The sequence below is a fragment of the Thamnophis elegans genome, chromosome 1 (genome assembly GCF_009769535.1).
Source record: "Thamnophis elegans isolate rThaEle1 chromosome 1, rThaEle1.pri, whole genome shotgun sequence".
Taxonomy (NCBI): Eukaryota; Metazoa; Chordata; class Lepidosauria; order Squamata; family Colubridae; genus Thamnophis; species Thamnophis elegans.
In genome coordinates this window covers 133,892,794-133,917,111 of record NC_045541.1, presented here as the reverse complement: position 1 = coordinate 133,917,111, position 24,318 = coordinate 133,892,794, and the positions used below count along the sequence as shown (strand labels likewise).

At 37.7% G+C, this 24,318-nt stretch overlaps 1 protein-coding gene across 1 annotated transcript in view; it reads right to left on the bottom strand.

Annotated features, from left to right (window-relative positions):
- The window catches only part of LOC116506132 (neurexin-3-like), a 78,350-nt gene that overhangs the window by 24,283 nt on the left and 29,749 nt on the right, over positions 1–24,318 (bottom strand). The window contains exons 4-5 of the mRNA XM_032213788.1: positions 10,500–10,938; positions 9,196–9,579 (exon numbers count right to left, since the gene is read on the bottom strand). Of these exons, the coding sequence (XP_032069679.1) occupies positions 9,196–9,579; positions 10,500–10,938 (823 nt within the window). The remainder of the gene's footprint in view (positions 1–9,195; positions 9,580–10,499; positions 10,939–24,318) is intronic.

Sequence of the window (24,318 nt, the reverse complement as noted above, 5' to 3'; positions counted from 1 at the left end):
GGCAGAACAATGAAAATGGTACCACATCGAAGTGTATAAATTTATTTTCACTTTGAGAACAGGAAGGCAGATGACTATGAAAAATATGTGGAAACTTTGCTTAGGTTCTATAAAGCACTTGGTGCAAACATGTCACTGAAATGCACTTCTTACACTTGCATTTAGACAATTTTCCTTTGAACTGTGGGTCAGTGAGTGATGAGCATGGGGAGAGATTCCACCAGGATAACACAGACATGGAAAAAAGATACCAAGGGAAATGGAGTCCATCCATATTTGCCAATTATTGCTGGAATCCCCCCAGGGATGATCCTACTGCAGTTCATAAAACAAAGGTGAAAAAGCACAATTTAGATACCGAATAAAGCGGGAACCTTATTGTTTAATCTGATGTTAGAGCTTGTCAGTTTTTCATGCAAAAAACATGAAAATGTTACCCGAAAAACCAATAATTGAATTGAAAGTTATGTTATTGGTATCAATAAAAAGATAAATTTGTAATGATTGGTGTGGCACCATTCTCACTGTTATATCACATTTTGCAGAAAAGATATGGTGCATAATCACACATGTAATTTTGAATTATTTTGATGCAATTTTGACCTGTATCTTGAAAACTGGAGCCAATTACTACTCAGGACTTAATTTTCCTTTATTAGTTACCCAATTCTGGTAAAATGCTACTTTCATTTCTGAGGCTTTCTCCTTGTAGACCAGTGTATTAGATGATGTTTCTTTAATCATGCTTTAAAACAAGTGGGGAGTTAGTGTTTCTCAGATGTTACTTAAGTCTTCCTCACAGTCATGTTAATGAGCATTTCTTCAGTCAATAGGAAAATCTTGACTTATAATTTGGCAGAGCAAAGAAACTAGTGAATTACATAGGAGGTTGGTTTAAGCCAAGAAAAAGAAACAGCATCTTCATCTTAAGTGTTGCTAGTTGTGTCACAAATTTCTGCTAGTTATAGTTTATAGTTTATTGCATGGAGAGGAAGGTGTCATTTCTGCATCATGTTTTATGCTTCATGGGCTTGCTTGCTATGGTCATTCACTGCCAATGCTACCTATTTAAAAATTTGCAATGTTACATTAACTGAATTCCCAATAAGCCCTGTAAAACAACAGACAAGGAAGATTTCATAAATGCCTAAAGTTTGTTCTCTTACTTTCATAGCCCAGACATTCTCAATGATAAAATAAATGTTAATGTACTTTAGACTCAGCCTTTTGTTGTTTCCTAGTTATAGGAATTCTGGCTCTCCAGTAGGCTTCCAGGTGCAATTGAAGGTACTGTTTGTCACTAATAAAACCTTTCATGGCAAAGCTATTTGTGGAATTGCTTTTCTCCCACTGTTTTTGCTCACTTTGCCATATCTAGCAGAGAGGGCTTGCTTTGGGTCCCTTCCAACAAACAGTGTCATCTGGTTGGACCCAGGAGTCATGCTTTGTCTGGGGCAGTGCCTGCCTTCTGGAACAGAATCCCTCTGGATATGCAGATGGCCCAGACCCTGTTAGCTTTTTGTAACACTCTGAAGTTCTGGCTGCTTGCCAAGGAATTTGGACCAAGCTCTGTTGTGGATGGGATTTTAGGTCTGAAACATCTTGTTTGCCTTGGGCATTATCCATTATTGTTTATAATTGTTGGAGATTTTTTTTCAATGTTATCTGCCACTCAGAGTCACTTCTATGACATGGGCAGCCATATAAATTACCTAAAATAAATAAGAGTCCTACTATTTTTAAACAAATTCAAAGGTTGTTTTTTCCACATTTAACCTCCAATTGCTTCAGTTTGCCTTTATAATACCTTTCAAACTTTTAGCCATCTTTTTAGAGTTTCCATGATCTTTTCCTCAAATTATATGAAGGCAGTATTCAAAACAGCATCCAACAAAAATGCATACTAAAATAGGATTTCAACGTAGCCACTAATTAGAAACCAAGGGGCAGAGGGGATGTTGTTCTGTTTACCAATTATCTACATTAACTATCACACATCTTATGCTTTACATCCCTGGAGCAGAAAAGTAAAAAGGACCTTGGATTTCTTTCTTTTTTTATATAGCTTTAGGTTATCTAGTTATTTCCAAGGATTTTTCATCTATTTACATACAACCAGTATCTCAGTTTTGATGTCAAATAAGGAGATTCAATGTATATCATTGTTATATACCAAATCACTGTAAGGGAAAGAAAAACTATGTGAAGAAAGGGAAACATTGGATAAATTGTGCAGTTGCATTATGCATTATTTCTCAGAGGGACATAAAGTAGTGCTGCTGACTCATATGCTTTCAAAATTTTCCAGGTATCAAGTGGAAAGATAGTGTTGGGAATTGTCAAAACAATGAAATGCTCTGAAATGATGTTGAAATAATAGAATCAACCTTACTATGCAGTTATTATGCACACAGATACTATAATTAGTAAGCTGCACAGACATTCTGCTAAAGGATTGGTCATACCTCAAAGCATCATGATATACATTTAAATATAGATGACATCAATCTGGGCAGTGAAAACTGCCCAGAACTACCCTCAATAACAGTTGAAAAGTCCATTTGCTTCATTCTCTTCAGTTTTGTATCAACAGTTGAGGCTTGGAAAACATATTTCAAAGAGATATAAATAGAAATTTAATATGATATCCATCCAGCAGACTGTCACAAATAATTGTTGGGTATATCCTTAGATGATGGCAGTCAAATACAGTGCATCAAACGGTTTCTACTGTTCAAAAGTCTTCAAGAATTCCTAGCTTGACGAGGTCATTATATGAAAACTAATATCTCATATTTAGTTGTCTCTCTTATAAACCCAACTTATTCTATTGCAGTAATGGAAAACCTTTTGGGATAAAGTGGTCAAAAACGCAGAAAATGCCTACCTGACTCTGCTGAAGTGTCATCTCATAAGAATAACAATTCTTATTTCCCAAATGAAGGTAAATATATATGTCCCAGGATAATGTTGCAAGATCCAAAGTGGATTTGATCACTGGGACCAGAGGTTTAGTCTTCCAAGCTTTCGGACTTGTGCTGGAAGCCATCCTCAGGAAATTCCAAAAGACTAAATCTTTGGTCCAAATGGCCCAGATTAGATCTTGCAATCTCTATTTTGTCACCCCCCCCACCATTTATGCCACACTGAAACAGCAGCACAGTCCTGAGGCTGGATGTCAACTGGAGCCTTGGGCCTCAGCTTTAGCCCTGGCATTCAAAAAGTCTGCCTCGAACTGTTCCCAAAGGTACACAAGCTTTGCCGAATGGCATGAATTCCCCTATGACCCAGTGCTCTCCAGGAAATAGAAACAGAATAACGGAGTTGGAAAGAACCTTGGAGATCTTCTAGTCCAACCCTCTGCTTAGGCAGGACACCCTACACCACTTCAAACAAATGGTTATCCAATCTCATCTTTAAAATTTCCAGTGTTGGAGCATTCACAAGCTCTGGAGTCAGTTTGTTCCATCGATTAATTGTTCTAACTGTTAGGAAATTTCTGCTTAGTTCTAGGTTGCTTCTCTCCTTGATTAGTTTCCACCCATTGCTTTCTTGTCCTACCCTCAGGTGCCTTGGCTTCCTCTTCTTTATGGCAGCCCCTGAGATATTGGAACACTGCTATCATGTCTCCCCTAGTTCTTCTTTTCATTAAACTAGAGATACCCAATTCCAGCAACCATTCTTCATACGTTTTAGACCTCCAGTCTCCTCAACAATCATTTTTGTTGTTCTTCTCTGCACTCTTTCTTGGTGCAGAGCGTATCCTTTCTAGGATCTGCTGCACGTTGCTTACCTTCATATAACTATGATAAAATAAAAACAATCAAGACAAGATACCAGAATATACATGCTGGTCTTGTTGTATTCGGGTCTTTTTCCATGTAAGATTGAGATTGTCTTGGCAACATTTCAGCGAGATCTCACTCGCCATCTTCAGGCTGGTGTTTTTGGCTGATAGCGTGGTCAGAGCTGCTGTCTTTTTATAAATCTTGGTGGAGGGGTGTGGAGTGCTGGCTTTGTTTCAGTAAGTGGAATGATTGGTTGTGTGGTTGTATCATGATTGGGAGATTAGTGTTGATTTGTGCTGGCTGTGTGTCCATTGTTGTTTTGTGTTGTAACGGCCTGGGTGGTGGGTGGGGCTTGTTTGTTGACTAGGGCTGGTTTCCAGATGTCTGGTAGATGGGAGGTGTCATCACATTTATTCATGATGTGGGGGTGTTCCTCTATTTCAATAACTTCCATAATTATTCTCTTGTTTAAGTGTTCAGTTTTGGAGATATAAAATAATCTTTTAACCCACTGGCAGAAGACAGGAAGCCCAAGAGCCAGTAAAGACAAATTAACCAAAAGAAAAAGAAATCTTGTGAATAGACCTCATGTCCCCATCACTTGAACCCTTAATCCTGATCTTAGGACATAATTGGTTGGTAATCAGAGTAGGTGGGATATACTATAAAATACACTGAAGTCTGCAATTACCATTAGCTTTTGAATTGATAATAACATCTTTAAGATATGAAAGGATTGTTCATTCACAAAATTATTCCCAGATGTCTCTAATATGGAGATGCATGCTCAAAATGTGTAACTTGGATGTTCCTAAAGAGATCTGTATCCATTTTTTTGGTACAGCCAGCAATTAAAGGAATTCATCCTGTTAGCCATAAGATACAAAGCAAGAGCTACAGAAGTCATTCCATGCAGTAAATAATTTTGTAGCAGATCTTATTGCCCTATAATTTTATAGCTTCTAAGTTTATTGGATACATAATTGGCAGATGTGTGTTCTCATTAGAGCTTTTAAGAGATGCTGCAGTAAAGGTACTTGGCAGACAATAAAGTGGAAACTAAAGATCTTTGTTTACTATCACATAACCAACAACAGATGCATTGCCCTTTATAAGCAGTACTCAGCAAAGAAGATAATGAAGAACAGTTGGTGCCAAGGTTAAGCAGGGGGGGGGGGGAGTATGAATCCCTTCCAGATCAGGGATGGGAACATAGAAATTGCTGAACTACAACTCCATGTTTCTTCTTTATGAGGCATTAGGCAAGAAATGTAATCTAGGTATATCTGGGGAGAGACAGATCCCGAACCCACAATAGACTCTAAAAAACACTGAGTATGTTACTACTAATTTAAAATTTGTTGTACAAATCCACTGCACCAAATAGACTAAAGCAGGGGTGAAATGCTCTTAAGTCTGCTACCAGTTTGCTTCATGCGTGCAAGCGCATTTCATGCGCATGCACACCAGGTGCACGCAGGTGCTACCACACAGTGCTGAAAAAGGAGGATTAAGAAGCCTTTTCTGAGTCTGCAAAGATAAGTAGAACAGCAGGAGGGGGGGAACTGCTGTGCCGCGCAATTTAGATTAGCTAGGAAGCAGGATTTCCTGCTTTCTAGCAAATATAAATCACACGGTACAGCTGATTGTCGCACAACTGATTGTCGCAATGTAAAAAAATGCTACCAGTTCAGGCGAACCGGTAGTTCTGACAATCAGCTGTGCAACAATCAGCTGTGCTGCGCAATTTCTAATCCTGCGGCACAGCTGATTGTCAGAATGTAAAAAATGCTACCGGTTTGGGTGAACTGGTAGTTCCGACCATCAGCTGTGGACCAATCAGCTGTGCTGCATGCTTTCTAATCCCGCGGCACAGCTGATTGTAAGAATGTAAAAAATGCTATCAGTTTGGGTGAACCAGGAGCATTTTTTACTACCAGTCAGGAGAACAGGTCCAAACTGGTAGCATTTCACTCCTGGACTAAAGAATTAGCAAACTGTAAGTGTAGAGATCCATGGTTAGTTTGTGGCAGCAAAATAGCACCTGGTAGAAATTTATGCTCCAATAATGTTGGTAGTCTTCAAGGTAAATCAGATTCTTTGCCTATTCTGATGAATTATTAAAGTCCTAATAAATTTATCTATTGGTCAACTGATGGTTACATTGATATTATTGTAATACTGTCATGTGTTTACTTAACTAGAAGCATATCAGATGACTCAACAGATGGGCCACTGATCTAGAAAAGCTATGTTATAGGATGACCTAGAGAGACAACAAATGGAATCGTTTAGGTCACACCATAACTACAGGCTATAAAAGAAATTATTTCGCACATGCCAGCTATTTTGGCTGAAAGTGCTGTCCTACTTGATTGCCTGCCATGTCCCATCTGCATGGTTCAAATTCTTCCACAGAAAGGAGAAAAAAGCATCACAGTGGTGTCAGTGCGGTTTGGAATTATTTCAACACAAAATATGTTCAGTGGTGGAACTGTGATGAATTCTAAAGGACATTTGGGAATTTTCCCAGTAACCTCACTGGCAGTTCTACCTAATTCCACTTTTGAGAGTTAGAGTTGGAAAATAACCAGAGGGCAGGATGAGATTGTCCCTGATCAGCTTTTGTCAGCCAAACCAGAAGAGCTCTGGAAGACAAATTAACAGAAAAGATGTTTTGATCTCTGTTGGAGGAAGATCAAAAGTGAATTTGACCAAGCAAGGGTATGAGCCTATTCTTTGGCAGTATCATATGGATGATAGGCAAGGAAAAGAGGGTTCTATTCTGCTCTTCTTAACCAGACAACACCAGCACCAGAAGGAGAGACACCAGTCTGATAAACATGGGATCCCATAAAATTGTGTCCTCTTACCCTGCTTTTTAAGAGTTACTTTAAATTGCTATAAGAGGTGATCCTTTGGTCAGGCCAGGCCAGCCAAGAGTTGCTGTGGAACACCTTCACCAGAATGGGGTCAACTGGGATATAAGGGGCATGGGACCCTTGTCTTTAGGGACCTGGATGTAGTGATGGAGACGTGATAGCTCAGTGGTTAAGACAGTGAGCTTGGCGATCAGAAAGGTCAGCAGTTTGGCGGTTCAAATCACTAGCACCACCTAACGGAGTGAGCTCCCGTTACTTGTCCCAGCTTCTGCCAACCTAGCAGTTTGAAAGCATGTAAAAATGTAAGTAGAAAAATAGGAACCACCTTTGGTGGGAAGGTAACAGTGTTCTGTGCACCTTTGGTGTTTAGTCATGCTGGCCACATGACCAAGGAGACATCTTCGGACAGCTGGAGAAGAGCCAGCGCTGTCCGAAATGGAGATGAGCACTGCCTCCCACAGTCACAAACAACTAGCACATAGATGTGAGGGGAACCTTTACCTTTATGTAGCAATATTGTTAGAGGGTGGTTTTTTTTTTGGGGGGGGGGTTAGAATTAAACAAGAGATTGAACAATGACCTTCAAAAACATTTTATTATAAAATAGGCCTCAAAATAAATATTTATTTATAATACCAAAGTTTTAGTTTGTTTTTCTTATTCCTAAGGGTTTATTCTTACTTTCTACTTACTAATTTTAGATTGCCCTGTACTACTCCCTAGTTCAACTTTATTTACAGGTCTACAGTTTATCTACTTATTATGGTTCAGTATATACCTGCCCCTTCAAGGAGAGAGAACTGTCATTTTCTTTGTCCTTTTACAAATCTGAACGTAAAGAAACCGACTGAAGTTAAATTCTGCTTAAGAGGAGTTGTTGGTCTGGAAATAATTTGACTCTTTACTCCACTCAGAACTCTGGATAGTCCAGAACATGGGTGTTAAAATAGTATGTGGGAATGACTTTGGGAGACAGGGCAAAAAGATGCAGCCAAGGGAACAGTCAGATAAAAAGCAGCTAAGTCTACAGCAGGAATATGGGCAGAGCAAACAGCCCAGAAGCCTCCACCCTAATTTTGTGTGCTATCAAGAGAACAGAGGGAGGAAAGTACTTTCAGACTTGCAAGATTGATGTCAGTGTTGCAAGGTAAACCAGACAGCAAACACAGCCAGACGAGCTAATTATTTTATCGTCAAGCTACATTTACAGAATCTTAAAAATGAGAACCCAAGAAATGTAGTAGGCAAATAACTTCACCAAATTATGAACAAGTTTTAATGCCCTTTTCATCATTTCTCTTCTTATTCAAACTCATTTCACTCACTCATTATTCTGCATTGAATTTCATCCTTTTTTATCTTCCAGACACAATTTTTCACACTAAAATATCATTTTGCTCTTTCAGTAGGCCTCCTTCAGTGATGCTTTCTTTTTCAATGGATGCAGGCTGATGGCAGACTTTAGTAGGCCTTTAGCATGATATTGCTAATGATCTCACATTAGATCAGAATTTGAGTACTTCCCTTTACCACTCAGACATGAGTGGTCTCCTAGGCAGCCATTATGCCCTGTAGCTATTGGTGAATCATATCCTCATCCTTCATGTAGCAATAAATTGGACAAAAATTGAGCCAACTCAACAATAAGCTTTTCTCTGTGCCAGTTGGTTGGCATATTATTGTGGAATGTCACACTCAAAATGTCAAGATGGGCATTGCATATCAGGAAATGTGAGTAAGTTCAATTTCACCAATTCAGCAAGATTGGCTATGGGCCATTTTGGGTATTTGGCAGATAACCTATAATTCTGGCCTTGAATTAACATGACAATTTCAAGGAGGACAGATGTAGATGTTATATCAACAAACTCCACACATTCAGCAAAGACAGTTGCTCTGCATATTATACACTTAAAGAGGCAACAGAGAGGTACTACAAAGCAACAACACAGGCCTGGAAAAAGATATGGTTGCTTTCTTATTTTAAAAGGAGATGCCTTCAAAGCTCCCGTTTTGAAAGATTTGCATAGAAATTTAAAAACTGACATTATTTCATACTTTGATGTTATAGTGAATGGAATCTTTACTACTCATAATTTAGGTTTAGATCTAAAAATATATTCGTGCATTTGTTTTTGTTTTATTTTATTGTTATTTTATTTATTGTTTTTACTTTAATGTAAGAATTGTGTTGGAAAAAAAAAACTTGGGGCCTAATGAACATTTCAATCTGCTCTTTAATTCACAAGTTGCAGCTTAGATAAATTCACAGGAAGTAACCAAGGCTGAACTCCTCAAGATACTGAATGCCAAAAATGGCCAGATTCAGAGAAGAAGACTTTTGGTTAAATACTCTTGCCCTTATGCCCCCCATGATCAGAGAGTAAGGACAGGTGCAGCCAAAGGCCAGATGTGGCCCAGGGGCTGTAAAACGCCCAGTTCTAACATAAAGTATCAAGAAATTAAAATGCCACCCAAACAACATTCATCTCTGGCTAAAATCTCTTTCTTAATTCTGCACTTACCCCGTTCACATGTTCTTCCCCAGTAGCCAGTGCCTGTGCAGTCACAAATGAAGCGGTTCCAGCCATCCTTGCAGACAGCATTGTTTTTACAGGGATAACTATCACACTGTTTGGTGTTGACCCTAATGCAGGAAGACTTGACACCAGCTGCATTCTGCTGCTCTGCCAGCTGCCGGATGTTCTTGCTCCGGCCATCAATGAAGAGGTCTCGGATACAGCCCACATAACCATAGTTCAACATAGCTGTCCACAACTCAGTAGGAAGGACAAGGCCAGCCCGATTTTCCGGCAATCCTCCCAGGTACATGTCTCCTTCAAGATCCAAGATCTCACTCTCTCCACTTGCAGTGAAAGGGGTCCGTCTGCTGTTCACTGAAATGGTACCTGGAAGGAAGGAAAGAAGAAAGGAAAGTCGAGCAACAGTCCAAGGTATGAAGCAAATCACCTTCCTGTGCAGTTTGAATTCTGATGAAGGGTGAAAAAAACTTGGTTAGAAAAGTTCAAGGACTCCTCTTTAAACAGAGGACAGAGAACATTTGTCTTGAAACATGTTACTGCCTCCTAGCAGAACTGTATAGTAGTTACTACCCTGTTTCCCCCCCAAAATAAGACCTTCCCAGATAATAAGCCCAATCGGGCTTTTGAGCGCATGTACTAAAATAAGCCCTCCCTGAAAATATTGAAACACAGCAGCAGCCATGAGGTGACCACACTTGCCGCCTCCTGAATGTCAAAAATAATAAGACTCTCCCTCTCCCTACCCTCTCCATCTATCCATCCATCCATCCATCCATCCATCCATCCATCCATCCATCTTTACTTTCTTCTATCTAGGTACAGCTTGTGAGAAATACTGGTTTGACCAGTATTTGGAAAGAGGAAAGCTCAACTGAGAAAAGCTTTTTTTTCTTCTTTACAATAAGAAAAAAGTCCATTTTGGAGCTCCTGAAAACGCTAGTCCCTGCTGCTTAAAATCAGCTTCAGAGTGATTCTTGAACCACAGCTTAGCCAGAAACCAATGTGGAATCACATGGATACAAAGACAAGCCAAGAATTATGCAAATACTGTGTCTTTAAGAACACAAGTTGAATTCTACTCTGGACACTTTTACTTTCATCTGTAACATTTGGGATGTTGTTACAGTTTTGTAGCTCAAAACCATCACCTTTGCTAAACCTTTTCTAAATAAACACAGACAACTGCCATTGTCAAGCAATTCATCGGATTCCATTGTTCCACAGTTTATAAGACTTTCTATTAGATAAACGAATATATTTACACTTCTCAAGGATTTGGTCCATACCTGATCTACCATCTCTCTGTATATCAACATGATACCATTCTCCATCATTGGCTTTCCTCTGAGTTGCCTTTACTTTGACAGTTCCAGAGCCCATATCAAGAAGAAGGTAGAGATTTCCATCCAGGAGTTCTACTGCAAAGAAATCCACTTTGGTGTTCTTCTGGCTTCTGGAATCTTTCCTTTCTTGGGGTTTACCATGAGTGAAAAGAATAAGGCCATTGGGCTCTGTAGTGCGGAAGTCAAAAGAGATAGACCCCATTCTCTTGGTGTTCCACTTAGGCAGACTAATATAGGCCTCGGGATTTTCAAAATTGATTGGATCCAATGTGGCCACATTCTCACATGTAAATTTCACCTCCCCGTAGATTTTCATTTTTGTGTCGCCAATCCTTGCCAAACGAGATAACTCCAGACGAATATCATTATTTTTATAAACAACCTATCAGGGAGAAGGAAACGAATTACACATCAATCATAAAGTAATCCATATTTTAGAAAGATACACCTAAAATGTATATTTCTGAATGGGACTTTCAGTTAAAATTCAATATTTATAGGAAATGCTATAAGCCAGGATTAGTTCTAAGTTCTTAAATAGCATTGGAAATACACCAGTAACGATTCACAGGTCTCTAGGTGAGATCACCTTCTACTCACCATTATTTTTCCTTCTTCAGGGGTCAGTCCATGGCATTACATAGAACTGAGGCCCCAAAGAAGTTTATCTTTCTCCTTGTTTTATCAGTACTTGCTTGCTCAGAACAAAGACTCGGGAGTATAAACGAAGAAGAAACTCTTGAGTTGAAAATTTTCAACCTTTACAGAGGTACCACCTGCTAAAGCAGAGACCTTGATAGATGCATTTTAACCATAATCCTCAACTTTAGTTCTGAGCTACCATGATTCCATTAAAAGGCTCTGGCTAATAAAGTATAAATCCTCTGTACTTAGTATTATACACAGATAAATGGCATGTACTATGTATGTTTTGAATCTTGTGCAATCAAAAGGGCAACATAAGTTATCATAAACTCTTCAATTTCATTTAATATTGTTAAATGTGGTTCAATTATATGTTTGGCAAACAGCGGCTCCTGCTTTGATTAAGATCGGATCTAACAACAAGCTAGCAATAACCTGAGATACAATTTTAAAAAATGTCAAAATATCTGAAATATGAGACAGTTGCCAAGTGTCTGGATTTTGATCACATGACCATGGGGATGCTGCAACAATGGCTGTATTTAAAAACGATCATAAGCCACTCTTTTTAGTGCCGTTGTAACTTTGAACTGTCACTAAACAAACTGTTGTGAGTCAAGGACTACCTGTGTTTATCCAGAAGCAAATCTCATATATTCACTCGAAACAATTCCAAAAGCAGATGTGCATAGGAACAACTTAAGAATGGTGTTATTGGTGGGAAGTTATGCCTGACTGAAACAACATTTCAGCTACACACCCAAACCTCATCCTGCCACACGTTCAGGGAAGCAGATGGTGAGTGGTTTTTCCAGTCATAGGCAATGCTGGGTAGGAGAGGAAAGAACCAGGAAGATACCAATCAATGAGCCTTAGAATACTTTGAACTAAACTGTACATGAGCAGCAACATTGATTGGCCCAGTTCCTGGTGTGTGGCAAAGGTAAGCTGCAGGGCAAGTGTTTTCTAGAACAGTCTCCATCCTTTCTGCCTCAGGGATATGACGAAAGCACATTGCCACAATCACAAGGAAGAATCCTATAAGTACCTTGCAGAACATAATGATGGATCAATGTATAGGTGCATTCTATATAACCATCACATCTTTTGTAATGGGAGCAACTTATGGATGTTTATCTACTGTCAAAGACAGGCGTAGTTAATGCTTGGAAGGGGAGCCATTGGAAGGACTATCAGCTAGATTGGAAATTTGAAAAAAACATCCCAGAAAATGACAGCGGCAATTCACTGATAAGAAAAGCACACTGATGTAGTTGCCAGGATTACATTGACTGGCTATTCCTCAGACTTTTATAGGACATGCTGTGCCAGCCCACAGTGTCTTCCCCAATTATACTAAAGATAAGGCAGTTGCATTAGGAATAAACAGAAGGTTTGCTTTGCAGACTTTATCTTTATTCATTAATGTAACCACTTCATTCCTAAAGCACCCTCCTTATCTTTTGTATAATTGGACAGGAACCGTAGGCTGGCACATTTAGGTACACCATGTCCTGTAAGAATCTGAGCAATAGCCAATCAATCTGAGATGGACAGCTCCATTCAGTCACAGGAGAGTTTTAAATTGAATTCATGAGACCCAAACCTTTTAATATGTGCAGAGATTCACAATTTTGGCTGACATTTTTGAATACCAGGAAACAAAAGGAAATCCTATTTTATTTAATGGGTTTTCCTCTCATAGAAGACCACTGAGTCCCACTGAGCTGAATGGAATAGATACTAAAGTCTCACAAATACCTCTTTAAAGTGGGCTACATAGCATAATGTTCCTTCCAAACTTGTCACTAGTCTAAAAATGTAATCAACAACAAATTTCTTTCTAACCTATGGCTTCAAAAAAAAATCCACCTAGTTACTCTATGAACAGCAATAGCAACAAGATTTTAGCCTTAGACCAGCAATCATTTTACCTGTAATCAATTGAGAAAGTGGAACATATCATATCTGGCTATAGCCACTGGATGTTTCACTTCACATCTAATAAAATTAAGAAGGAAACCTTGCTCCTTTAGGTGTGCTGACTAATGGCCATGTTTCCTTGGGTCATAGTCAAATGCAGTTTTACAGCATTCCACTAGATGTCCCCATTGCCTTGGAATGTGCCCTCCAAGAGCATTTCCCTATCAAAGGTATATTATAGGATGGGTGAAGTTTGAAGGCCTGTGCATGTGTATTCATTTCTGTTTACACACACACTTAAAGGTTTACAGTTCCTTGGAGGGATTCTGCCTCCATTGCCCAGTAGTGTCAGTTACTCTTTCTCTTAAGTTCAATCTACACTTCTGCCCAGGAGGAAAATACAAGGCCAGCGAAGTCTGCTTTTCTTTGTTTTTCCATGTTTTCATACAGGAAGAGAAGGCAGATTAACAAGCACTCAGAATAGAGGTACACTCACACTCTCGTTTTTATTTTCACTTCACAATTAATTCAGCTTTCGGGATACCAGTTTTTATAATACTGACCATCCACTACTCTGTGGTGTCTGGCTTAATGAAAATGTTCCTGCATGCCCATGCATTTATTTCTTATTGCTCTGACGCTAACCTAAACTGATGGGCAATTAGAGCAGAAGATCAATTATCTGTACCTTGCTTATCTAAATGTCTTGGTTGATTCACTGTGTACACTGGTTGCATATATGCAAGTCACTGGATTCCTTTGAAAATATCACTCCCATTTATCCAAATGTCTAAATTAATTGAAGATTTTTAACATTTCCCAATGCTCCTGTTAAGACAAATCAAGTTTTAGTGAGTATCAGGAGATCTATTCCCAATAATCAAATTACCTAATGTGGGTGATGGGAAATCACTTTCATATAGAAACAGAAGAGAAATTGTCCTCTAATGTAAATGTCAGGTAAAAATGGTTTAGCTTTGATTAGAAAAGTATAGCATTAGGTGTAATTTGTTCTATGATTTATAGTAACATCAGTTTCTGACTACGGGAAATGATATGAAAAAATATGAAAAATACAAAAGTATACATCCATAATTCTGTAGTTTAGAATATGCATCTATGAAGCTTGTAGTATCACAACAGTGGTTTGGATTGTAAATGAAAATGGAGTAGAACTTCTAGGCCTAGGAGGAGTGTACCCCTATGTAACTGAAATGTTGCAAATGCAGCATTATAAATATTCAAGCTGTTGGGATATAGTTTAGCAGCATCAGTATCTCCTTTTTTATCTTCCTGTATAATTGTTACAAATGCTGAGGTAATCCTTCTCTTCCCTTCCAGGTGCTTTATGAGTAGCAAGATCTGAAGGATATGGAAATATAGTACATTGAAGCATCTAAGGAAGGAAAGTTACCACACTGTCCAGAATGGTATAAGATCTCCTGCTCAAGCTGGGGTTGGACTAGAAGACCTCCAAGGCCCCTTCCAGCCTTGTTATAGTATGTTCACTACAGATAAAGCAAAACTAAATGGGGAAGTGAGGAAAGTGCTCCTGGTCCTGCCATAAAACCAGCAGCTAAATTTAGGATGATTTGACAGGACTAGAAATCTATGGTAGGTCAAGGGATGCATTGATACTGGCAAACTGTCAAGTATGTCATCAGGAATATAATAAATTCTGAATGTACTTATAAATAATGATGATGTGTTCTACATCAGGAAAATAATTTATTAAATCCAATTATGGATGGAACTTTCTGAAAACGTAGTCCAATAAGAACTCGAGGGCACCATGTTGAGCAAGAGTCAAGATGTTGAGACTCTAGAAAGAGTGCAGAGCAACAAAGATGATTAAGGAACTGGAGGCTAAAACACATGAAGAATGGTTGCTGGAATTTGGTATGTCTAGTTTAATGAAAAGAAGGAGTAGGGTTGAGATGATAGCTGTGTTCCAATATATTGGGGGCTGCCACAAAGAAGAGAGAGTCAAGCTATTCTCTAAAGCACCTGAGGGCAGGACAAGAAGTAATGGATGGAAATTAATCAAGGAGAGAAAATTAATCAAGAAACTTAGAACTAAGAAGAAATTTTCTGACAGAACAATTAACCAGTGGAACAACTTGCCTCCAGAATTTGTAAATACTCCAACATTGGAAGTTTTAAAGAAGAGATTGGACAACCATTTGTCTGAAAAGGTATAGGGTCTCCTGCCTAAGCAGGAGATTGGACTAGAAAACCTCCAAGATGCTTTCCAACTCTGTTATTCTATTCTATATCTTTCTAAAAAATGATGGGAGTTCTTGGCCTTCTAAATAAGAATTCACAATGCAGTATTTTGATATGGTTCCTTCAACAGCCAAATCCCTCTAGGATGAGAGAGTTGATAAAACTAAAAACAAACACATTCTCAAACAAAGAATTCCCTTGTAACTATCATATTGGAAGATGATATGAAATTAGTCAACAGCCCCATTTTAAAGAAATAGATATGTGAAGGAAGTGGAAAACACTGAAATGATTGAACTAGTCCTATAATATATCTTGCCAGCATTCATGGGCAGCGATTAAAGACCAATGATTTATGCTAATACAATATGATTGCTTTAAGGAATCTGAAAGTCCAGTGTAACTTCAGGTTTAAAGGTTACTATAGACATTTTAGATGAATTCTGTGAAATGAGATATTAAAACTATGTATTGAAAATGGGAGACCCATAGAACCCGAACTAAAGATTAAAGGTTGAATTAGGCCAAATACAAAAGTCACCAAGCAATAACATCCTCTATAGGAGAATGACCTTCTCAGCTTGATCTACCCTACGCCTAACACATAATTGCCCACCTAAAACTTCCATTGGCCTGTTCTATTTGTTGTTGAACACAACTGTGTTGGCCTTCAGATGGACATGTCTGCTTAAAAATTCCAGAAACTGTCTCAGGAGTGGTACAACAGAAGTAGAGAGCAGTATTTTTTCTTATTTTCATACTTTTACTCTGCACATAGAGACTGCTTCAGCCTGACACTCTCTTTAAACACCACCACCAACTTCTCCAACAACTGCATTTGATGTCACGTTCTTAAACTAGCCTTGTTTGCTAAGGGAAGATGTACGTGGAACCATATTTGCTGCTTCATAACCAGGGGAAATCCTTTCACTTCTTTGATTATGTAATATTGCTCATTATTTATCCAATAATTTTGAAGGTTATTTTATTTGGAGAAAATTCCCACAGGACAAAGAGGGAAAATGTTCTTCACATCTAAGTCAGTTTCCTAATAATTCAGTTCATTTCCTTCATTGGATTAAAGACATAAGTAAATGCTGTACTTTTATTAAATGCTTTGTTACTGTAGGGCTTGGTGCTAACTGAATTGTAAATCTATTGTCAACTAAATATTGAGTTTACCTATTGCTGGGCAATAAACTCTCAGCTGGGTTTTTCTTCATTGTATTTCACTTATTTGAAGCAAGAGAATGCAAGACCAACTTAATTCCAGAGAAATCATTTTCTTTAAACACAGGAAGTTCTTAAGCAAGATTTACACTAACTGACTGAACTATTTTTGTGTCTCTATTCTACAACACGGAGATGGAGGAGGAATATCACTCAGCCATATTTATTTGCTCTCTATCTCTAAAGCTAAGATCTTATGGGATTTCCAGAGCCAAAAAGACAGGCAGGTGGTGGCCAATCAACCAGACATTGTGACAGTAGAAAAGGTCAAGAAGACAGTGGTGGTAATAAACACAGCAATGCCAAGTAACAGCAACATCAGGAAGAAGGAGTATAAGAAATTGGAGAAGTACCAGGGCCATGGAAAGTGGTTCTAGTAGTACGGCACTCTGCCATAGGGTTGTGACCCCTAAACTGGAAGAATGGATCCAATTGATCTCAGGAATGACATCAGAGCTCTTTGTCCAGAAAAGTTCAGTGCACCCATAAGGATGAGAGCAATTTTTTATTATTTTAAAATATTAATAAATAAAAGTTTACAATTGCAGAGATAAAAAACTAATACAAACTAAAGAAAGAAAATAAAAAGTACATAAAAACCTTATATATTAAAGAAAAAAGATATATAAAGAAATAACTTCCCCCTTCATTGTGGCAAATAAAATTTCAGTAGCTTATCATCTTCTGTAATATTTTTGGGAAATGCCCAGCCAGGCAGGGAAGAGGAATCAAGTGTGTAGTTAGCCTTGAATTGTTGTGCCCTCTCAAAACATCTCTCTCTCTCTCTCCCTCCTTCCATCCCTCTTCTCTCTCTCTCTTTCTGCTAAAATTTTACATGACTTGTTAGGAAGTTGTTTAAAGGCTGAATATATAAGGCTGAATATATACTTCCTGTGCCACTTCAGATGTAGTTGATCTTCTTCTGGCCTCTTTAGGAAGCAAAAATTGTCTTATACAGATAGAATGAGTATAAATTATCAAAGCTATTAAAAGATCACATCCACATAGGAGACAAACTGTGCTCTATAACAAAAATCATAAGGAAAGGAACAAAAGTTCTTCTGCAATAGAATGCCTATATAGGAGAGTAAAGTATGTTCTAGAATTCATTTGCTATTATTATAACTTTCTTTTTATATGTGATTCCTTTGTAAGGTTTTATTGAGAGCTTTGTAAAGAATATAAAAATTAACATAAAGAAAAGAAAAGACAAAGTAAAGACAAAAAGTGCAAAGGGAAAGAATGAAAAATAATAGAAATAGCTTCCATTTTTTTATGCAGCAAAATACAGGTACAATTACAAAATTCCCTTTTATTCTATGGTTATAAAATAAAAGTTCCCTTTTTCTATTATTTTTTTAATCATCAAAACATAAGATCATTTTGTTCTGTTTCATGAAAAAGGTCTATAATGGGTTTCCAGTCAGCAATATAAGCATAGATATTGTTTTTTCACCTAATACACATTTCTCCTCCTATTTTCCCCACAATAACCAACCTCTGAGGTGAATTGAGAGAGACTGACTGGCCCAAAATTACCCAGCAGGTTTCCATGCCTAAAGCGGGACTAGAACTCATAGTCTCCTAGTTTCTAGCCTGGAGCCTTAGCCACTAGATAAAACTGCCTTTTCCATCAGCTTCATCAAACCTTCCTCCATTGTGGGCAATGTGGGTATTCTCCATTTGAGCACATCATAATCTTGCTTCAGTTGTCATATATACTTTTAAATGTTACTTCTCTAAGATTTTTTTTTTTGCTTAGCTTAATTTAAACTAGACTTTTCTCTAAATTGGTGTTTCATAGATGAACCATTTATAATCTAAACTGTAAACAGGGAAGTCTGAGAGGAATTGTGAGGAATACTAATAGTTTTACTCTGACTACATATGTTGCCTACTCTTCTACAAAACCACATTGTAATTGATTTTGGCCAAATGAATAGTATGAATTTATTGGGGATTATAAATTGTTCTGACTTAGTTTACTGAAGAAACAGAGCAAAATGTAATTTAATCAATGCAATATATACAGCACTTACAGGGAAATAGTTATATTTATTCTATTATTCTATAAAGTCCCCTTTTAGGGAAGGTGACTTCAATATTGATTGATTCACTGTTTTAGGAATGCTCTCTGCTGCCGGATGGGAATCCCTATTTGATTTGTCCACCTAAGTCGCCTGTCTGACTTTGTGGGATTCAAGGGTAACTTGGGGAAATTACTGAAGCTCTGGTGCATTTGGTCAAAGTCTTAGTTGCTGTTTAAATGAACATACAACAGACACTTTGGATTTGATTGTGCCCATGTGGCTTCTCTATGTTGGTGGATCCCCTTGATTCCCAGAGGAAATTTGGGAAATGAAGTGGCACAAACAATGCCTTGGATGCTGCTGGAGAAAGATAAAGAATGATTTTGACCAGGTGCAGGTCAGAGCCTGTGTCAAGGTCTAGCTTGTAGCAATAAGGGCAACATAACTTACCTATTTTTCTGCTCTTATTCCAACCCCATATGCCTCTCCCTTGTTTTGAATAACTCATCCCCTTCCCGTTGGTTTATTTCTATCTCCATTAATCACTCATAGATGAATGGCTTTATGAATTTATTAAATAAATAAAATTCTCAGACAAAGAAAAAGGAATATTTTTACTCCTATAGATAGTTTGTAATTTGTACAGTGTCCATTTTAGCTCTTATTTTTTTCCATTCCTACTTGTATCCAAAGTCAATACAAAGTTATTGAAAGAAAAACAGAACTATAATCTCATTTCCATTGGATTCGTTTTAACACAAAAGGCCCCAAAACTTTCACCTATCCACAAAAATGGTAAACCATGAAAGACACTACTTAGAGTACAGTAGATAGAATATGAACTGTCCTTAATTGAGCTAAAACCTAAACTCTGTGGGTGACTCAATACTGTTTAAGTTATTTAATAAAATATTTCCCGTCGGTTTCTTTTTAGGCTTTTCGTTGAATAATGTTAGAAAATTACTGGGGAACTTCTAGTTTACACTCAGCACATTTCCAGTCAATTCCTACATCCAGATCGGACCAGGCATATATGCCACTTGGTTCAGCTAACTAGCATATACCCTGAAATTTATTGATTAAACAACAGCAAACTTCAGAGGGGAAAAAAAAGTTAACTGGCAAAATGGGACAAAGTGCAAGGAAAAACAGGGAGCGCATAAGATATATACCAAAGGCACACTTTACACTATCTATGTAATTGTATCAAAAGGCAGAGTTTTCTGGAATCACTGGAAATAATACCATGAGCATGGAGAGACAAGGGAGTGGTCTTTGGTTAGTCCAGCTTTAACCCCTTTAAATCCATAAAAGTAGTAGAATAGCTATGGAAAATAGGACAGCAAAGATCCTTTATCTATTCTATACAGGGAATACATAGCCAAGAAATAATACCCAGTTAGCACAAATGAAGAGTGCAATGATCCTAACAGAGTACATCTAGTCTGCAAGTGACACATTCCATTAATCCTTTGATTTGCTCTGGAATGCATGAACATAAAATGTGAGCTCACTTCCTATAAGGAACAATGCAACTGCACTCTGGAATGTTAAGAAGCATCAGACTACCCAGGAAACTGTTCTGAAAATGTGCAAATGGCAAAAAAAAACCCCACCATATTACAAGCATTCTGACTATAGCAATTAGGGAAATGCCTGGCTTAAGTTTCCCCAAGAATTAGCAATGTATTGGTAGGATATTTTATTTCTTCTCTGCTGGACACATACTACCAACCTCCCTGCACATTCAAAATAAAGTGAAGCACCAAAGTATAAATACAAAATGAAGCCAGCAAAGGGGGGGGGGGGGCAGAAGCATCTGTTTAGTAATATCACTGAGTATTTTTCTTTGTTTTTCTTGAAAGAGAAAAGGAAACTATAATCAGAAGCTTGCACAGTTGGCTGGAACCATTACTGCCAGCCAGTCTGCCAGCCAGCCAAAACTGACATAACAAGGCAATTGATTAACCGATTCTACAATGGTTTTGCCAACCTAATCTTACAAAAAGCCCTCTAGCCTAGATTTAAAGAACTTCTGCCAACATCTGCAAAGTGGGAATCATTTCATATAGTGGAGCTATGCAAAGATGCCTTACAATATGTATGAGCACAAAGTACCTTTCCTTGATTCATTAAAGAAACTATGTTTTTGTAAGGTTCATGCAGTTGCCTTGAAAGTGGTCTCCAAGAATCTCCACTTGCATTTGTATCTATAGCCACTTTCTTTGTTAGGAGTCCTAACAGAGGTGTTTCCTGTGCATATTTACACACAGAGACAGTTGTGCATAATTTTCAAATCAGTCAGTTGAATTTTGAAAAAGATGTAGCTATTTAACATTTCAAAACTTGCTTAGATCTAACTAAAATGTGTCTTTGGAATACTTTCCAAAACCGTAACATGAATTCCTTCCTTCAGATTTATCCTGACTGATTCAGAATACACACAAGTTATTGTGATATGTCAAAATCAAACTTATACCATATTATTTTGTTTTGTAAACACTGGATATTCTTCAGTTCCGAAACAGGAGCTTTTTTGTCTTAGGTCAGCAATAGAGGAATTTTGTAACCTAATTGTGCCTCAGGCTTTTAATGATATTTGATACTTATTTCAGTGGTTCCCAAACTTGGCAACTTTAAGACTTGTGGACTTCAACTCCCAGAATTCTCCAGCCTTCAACTCCCAGAATTCAGAGCTGGCTGGAGAATTCTGGGAGTTGGAAGTCCACAAGTCTTAAAGTTGCCAAGTTTGGGAACCACTGACTTATTTGAACAGATTTGATAATATTTTCAATATTTCCATTCAATAATGGCATTCAAAATTATTATTTAAAAATTGAACAACTGCGTGGAACCTGACTGAGTCAAAAGCAGATTTCTAGTAGAGCTTCTAGTAGTGCTTCTGAACTTCTGATCTTCCCTAAGAAGCAATTGCTCATCTGAGAGAAATAGGAAAGCTTTTAAAACAGACAACAGAGAATGATAAAAAAAATTATATGGGATCCATTATTGTTTCACCTCACCAAACAAGAGTCTCAAAGATTCTTATCTTACGCAGTTGGAAGTGATAGTTAAAGACTTATTCTTGTCATACATTAGAAACCCCACAGATTAATCACATCAAGCATTTATAGCAGAAAAATTTAAACTGGGGCTTCTGTACTCAGAACAATTTGAATAGTCTTTGAAATGTATTAAACAGACATAGTGGGAATCAGGAGAGAAAAATGGATAGTTATTGGCTTATCATTTGAAATAAGAACAACAATGAAATTTTGTTTCTGAGATCCAGGCCAATGATGGACAGTTATTTACTGATAGAGAATCTATTGATCCACAGTTTTATTATTGCTATAGTTTAAGGTGACCAGATTTTCAGATTGGTAAAGAGGGACACCATTGACGGGGGGGGCAGGGCGGGGGGGGCTTGATTAAAAATTTTAGGCGATTATATGACCCCAGGACACTGAAACCATCATAAATACGAATCTGTTGCCAAACATCAAAATTTTGATCACGTGACCATGAGGATGCTGCAACGGTCGCTAAGTGTGAAAAATGGTCACTAAGTGTGAAAAATGGTCGCTAAGTGTGAAAATGTAACTTTGGTCACTAAATGAACTGTTTGAAAGCTAAAGCTAGCTTGCATTATAATGCCTTATACTAGCTTACATTTTCGAGAGAGAGAAGCTAAACTCCTTATTAGAATTGAAATAGAAATGAATAGAGTAGAGTAGAATAGAGCAGAATAGAATAGAATAGAATAGAATAGAATAGAATAGAATAGTTTATTAGCCAAGTGTGATTGGACACACAAGGAATTTGTCTTTGGTGAATATGCCCTCAGTGTACATAAAGAAAAATAAAATAGAATACATTCATCAAGAATCAGAAGCTACAACACTTAGTGATAGTCTCTCTCTCTCTCTCTCTCACACACACACACACACACACACACACACACACACACACACTCCTCCTCTGGATTAATTTTAAAATTACCTCTTCTGTAGAGACCAGGTTATCAGCCACATGAGACATAGGCAAAGGCGAAATGGAGACGCTTAAACTTTTCCACCCAGCCCGCTCACTGATTGGCTGGAGTCCAGACCCAATCTGTGAGCGGCAGGCTGGGCTGCCTTAGACTTAGTGTGGATGGGAGGGGGAGGAGCAACAGCAGATGGGAGGGGGAGCGAGCAAGCTATAAAGCGGGACTTTTTGAAAACTGCCCGGGACCCGGGAGAAATTGTAGAAAAGTGTGCTTGTCACACTGAAAGCGGGGGGGTCTGGTCACCTTACTATAGTTATATTAATCAGAGAGTCTTGAATCGAATAGCAAATTATTAATTTTGTATGACATAATAAAATGGAAAGGATTTCTCAGAAAGAAAAAAGTGAGTTTGAATTAAAACTGTGCACAAATAATGAACATGTAATTGTTAAAATGTATGATTTTTATTGAAACGTGAAACAGAAAAAGAAGTGGAAAGACTGTATGATAAACAAGTCTACGTATCTTGGTAATATAGACAAACAATGAGAAATATGTGGCTGAAAGAACTGAAATTTACAGTACGTTATAATTTTAAAGATATTTTATATAAATGATGTACCATTGGTATATGTCACCAGACAAATTGTCTAGAATGTATAAAAGTATAATGTATAAATTTATGTTGGAAGTGTGAACAAGTAGAAGGGTCATTTTATCATGTTTGGTGGATATATGTAAAACTGAGTTTGAAATAAAACTGAAAAATCAAGTATTCAAGTGCATCAATTGAGAGGATTTTAAAGATTAATATACAACTGAGACCAGAGGTTTTTCTTTTGGATTGATGGACAAACAGTTGGGGGGAAAGTTATGGACTTTTGTTTTGGTATATGTTATCTGTAGCAGGATGATTGTACGTACAAGGATAAAAAGATTTGGCATTATCCTCAACCAAGAAATGGTAGGTGAATATTAAGGAACTTGCTAAATTGGTTGACTTCTTTGATCAGAGAAAAGACAATATCTGTATTTATTGCTGATTGGGCTGCTGGAAATTGCTGTTCAGCAGCCTCTGGAAAGTCGCAATCATTTTACTCCTTGTTGGAAACATTAAGTAGCTGAAGATCATCAGGACAGACATCAACCGAATGGACAGGGTAACTGGTATAAAGGTAATACTTTTTTCTAATATATTTTCTCATATGTCAATAAAAAGATTTCTGAGCACATAATCATGCTATTATATCAATAAATAAATGCATGCATGTGAGTGCATATATATAGTGACATCTGTGATCTTAATTACTAAACTGTTGTCTTTGAAACCCAAGCACCCAAGCATCACACATGCTAATGCAAGGTATACCTATGTATTATATATATTATATATACTATTCATACAGCCCGTTTGTGATTTACATGCATGGTGACATAGACCTATGGATGCATTTGTTATACTTATTCCTCACATAAATATTTGTCTGAGGTACACAAAACTTTCAAAAGCATGTGCTTCACAAAGCCTCCTGCTGTATATGAAGCAGCCTTCAATGAAATATTAAAATAGGGGTGTCCTCCAGAGTGCTAACAAAGCTGATTCAAAGCTATCCCTACTTGTATATATGTTTATCCAGGCACAGACACTACCACAAATGTAAAGTATCTGTGTATGTATATGCATGCGTAGCCAGCAGGGACCAACTTCAAAGCAGCA